This window comes from Buceros rhinoceros, unplaced genomic scaffold (assembly GCF_000710305.1).
Source record: "Buceros rhinoceros silvestris isolate BGI_N320 unplaced genomic scaffold, ASM71030v1 scaffold5565, whole genome shotgun sequence".
Lineage (NCBI taxonomy): Eukaryota > Metazoa > Chordata > Aves > Bucerotiformes > Bucerotidae > Buceros > Buceros rhinoceros.
Window position 1 is genome coordinate 69941 of NW_010413317.1, and position 3730 is coordinate 73670.

The following is a 3730-nucleotide window of genomic DNA, read 5'->3' on the forward strand; positions in this document are numbered from 1 at the left end:
GGGAGGGGGAAGGGGAGGGAGAAATGGTGTTTAAATTGGGAAGAAGTTTATACCACATTTTTAGTTTCCTTCTAAGTTAGCAGCTTCCAGAAAGTCACTCAGAAATTGTAGATCAAAGGCAAAAGCTGAAAACCTTACTTAAATAGGTTTTCTTTGAATTCAAAATCATGAAAGAAGTGAGCCTTTCTAAACATTCTTAGCTTTGGCACGGTCAATCGTTCTGTACAGTCAATCAGTAGGTATAGCTAGGAGACTTCCCTAAAGTATCACCTAATGCAGAATTCATAGAATGCTTTGGGTTGGAAGGGACATTCAAAGGTCAGCTAGTCAAATCTCCTTGCAGTAAGCAGGGACATCTTCAACTAGATCAGGTTTTGGATGCAAAGCACTTCGCATTTTTTTGACAAGTTATTTGACTATCAGGACAGACATATTTCAACATACTCAGGAGGTCGAGTGTCTGGTCCAAGATCTCGGTGTAAAGAAATCCTATCACTCGCAAATGCATTAAAACAGTGTTTTTCTTCTCCACGCTGTTTTTCTTTCTGTTCTTCTGAATTTAAGTTGATGGTTTTAAATGCTTTACCAGAAGCTCCAGGAGCATTAGGGTCTTGAAGGGGTCGATCTAGAAAGGGCTTTAGTTCCACGGCAGTATAGTGTCCTGGCAAACAGTATCTCTCTCCAGGAATCTTAGTTTGCCTGACAGGTGCTTTTATCTGCATTTTTGGCTTTGCACCTTTGATATTGTTCATAGCATTTAACACGAGACCTAATACATGACTTTTCTTTCCAACAACTGGCTCAATCCCTGCTTCATCTTTAAGATCTTGAACACCCACTTCTCTTTGTAATAAAAATAAAAATACCAGAAAGACAAACACAATAATGCTAAGCTTCCAAAGTTTCCAGTGAAAAAATAATTTCTTGAGTAGTTTAGGTGTTTTTTTCAAAGCCATTCTAGTCTTTAAAAATTATCACAAGACAAAGATTACTGTGAATGATGATGTTCTTCAGATAGGACACAGCATTTCTTGAAATTGTCACACCTGTAAATTAAAACAATAATTATTAGACATCTAGTATATTCAACAATGTAAAACCATAAGAAATTAATTTACAACTCCCAGTTGTCAAACATTATGTGTCCATCACTTAAAGATACATCAATCAAACCTATCTATAAGATAACTATAATGCACTTTCCCCGTTTTTTGTTTTGGTTTTTTTTTCCTAATACACTTTAAATAGAAGAACCAGAAAGTAGGCACTCCACTAAGAATAGACACTACTTCTACAAAATGCCACTATTTCACAATTTTCTTCAAAATCCTGAAAAATCAAGTTTTTTAAAATTAGAGGAAAGTGGTTTTTTAAGTCTTCTGGAAACATGGAATTCTAGTTCAATAATGGGATAGAAGGAAAACACATGGAATCAACACAGTAAGTTCAAGCTGCATGTAAGAATGATCCACATAAAAAGTGAATTGTAAAGATAGAAAGGACTTTTCAGTCAACATATTTCAACAATGTGGAAATTTCCAATATTAAAAAAAAAAATCCATTTCAAAATCAGACTTAATTAATCAGACTTCAAGTGGGGAATTTTTAGATTAATCTAGTTAATTTAGTATAGACATTTCAACCTGGACTAGTTTAATTTAGTTGGAGGATCAAGTAAACATTCTGTATTTTTTTTTTTCATTCATTTGTACTGCATTATCTGGCATGTGCTGCTGCGACTCATCATGAGAACATGTCAAAGAGTTCTCTTTCAGGAACCCTGCCACTATTTTTTCACAGACAAGCAATTACTCAGTGGCTTTCAAAGATGGGGAACTATGAGAAACATTTGAGGACTACCAGAATCCAAGTGATTTAAATTAATTCTCTCTACAAAACTGGCTGTTTACAAGAAGGGGAAAATAGCAACCAGCCTGAATTCAAAGCACAGCTTTATTTTTGCATAAGTTGCATATATGTGAACTGAGAAAACAAACAAGCAGTATCTAGATAAAAGCCACAATTAATTCTCACTTGCTAACTACTGACCACAAAACTACAAAAAAACCCTCATTTTCCATTTCATCCTTTGAAAAAAATAGATTCTGTATTTCTTAATTGGAATACCATATACTCAGGAAGGTTAAGACCTATAGAAAACAGAAAAAAACCCCTCACCTGGTTTCCTTCAAGAATTTGCAGGGTAAGTCAAGCATCTGGACTTGTTCACATTAGTTTATTTCAAAGCTTATGTCAGTTCTTTTTAATAAACCCATACATTCAAACCACAGTAGTTTGATCACAGAGCTATTGTTTTAAGAATGCAGAGGTGAAACTCATTACAGTATTGCCATATAGATATTAAAAGGTACCAACAAAAATGCGCTTCACAAGGCTCACAAAAATTCCAAGCAAACCCACTAAAAAAAAAATCCAGTCCACTTCTCACACATTATTTTCCCATTTTTCTTCAGTGCTGAAAAGAATTGTACTAAAATACTGATAACTACACTGAAAGACTAAGAAAAACTTTCCTGGTGAAGGAATTGCAACAAACTTGCCAGATTAAAAAACGTCTTGCTTTCTCACAATGTCTGGTGGCTTCATCTTGGCTGGTTGCCAAACCTTCATCCAGCCGCTCTCTCACTCCCCCTTCTCAATATGGCAGTGCGGAGAAATTAAGATGAAAAAGCACTTGGGTTGAGATAAGGACACTGTGATCACTTACCAATTACTGTTGCAAGGAAAACAGACTCGATGATGATTTAATTTATTGCCAATTAAAAATAGAGTAGGATGGTGAGAAACAAAGACAAAATGAAAACCACGTCCCCGGGCCCAACGTCATTCCTTCATTCCCAACTGAGCGTATCTCCTTTTTCCCAAGTGGTGTAGAGGGGATGGAGAATGAGACCTGTGGTTAGCTTGTAACACTTCAAGTCTGCTGCTCCTTCCTCTTTGCAGTTTTCCCCTGCTCCAATGTGGGTTCCTTCCGCAGGATACAGTACTTCAGCAAGAACTGCCCCAGCATGGGTCACCCATGGGTCTCAGTTCCTGCCAGGATACTGCTACTGCATGGGCTATCCATGAGCTACAGCTTCCTTCAGGGCATATTCACCTGCTCTAGCATGGGCTCCTGCACTAGCTGCAGTGCAGGTATCTACTCCGGTGTGGTTCTCCACAGGCTGCAGAGAAATGCCTTCTTCACTGTGGTCTTCTCCATGGGCTGCACTGGGATTACCTGCTTCACCATAGTCTTCTCCATGGGCTACAGGGGAATATCTTCTCCAGTGCCTAGAACACCTCCTCCCCTCCTCCTTCACTGATCTTCAGGGCTGCAGGGTTGTTTCTCACACTTTTTTCTCAGTCCTTTCTCTCTCACAGCTGCCGTGCAGCTTTTACCCTTTCTTAAATACTTCATCACAAGGGCACCACCTGTTACACTGGGTGGCTCAGCTTTGGCCAGCAGCAGGTCCATTTTAGAACTGGCTGGAACCAGCTGTCCCCACCACAGGGGCAGCCCCATGTCTCTTCTCACAGAGACCACCCCTACAGTCACCCCTGACTCCCAACCTTGCCATGTAAATACAATACATAATGTAAAACACTAAGCATGTGTCCAGACCAGCACCCAGCAAGAACACTGTAACTTGTAAAACTACTGTTGCTAAATCTGCAAGGGCTCTGCCTGAGTCTGCAGACTCTGCAATCCATTAACCAGGAATCTATC

General features: G+C 39.1%; 1 protein-coding gene across 1 annotated transcript in view; it reads right to left on the reverse strand.

Annotated features, from left to right (window-relative positions):
- GALNT3 (polypeptide N-acetylgalactosaminyltransferase 3) overlaps nucleotides 1-1049 on the reverse strand; it is a 12322-nt gene extending 11273 nt beyond the window's left edge. The window contains exon 1 of the mRNA XM_010136676.1: nucleotides 445-1049. Within this exon, the coding sequence (XP_010134978.1) occupies nucleotides 445-956 (512 nt within the window). The 5' untranslated portion in view covers nucleotides 957-1049. The remainder of the gene's footprint in view (nucleotides 1-444) is intronic.
- Nucleotides 1050-3730: the final 2681 nt, after the last annotated feature.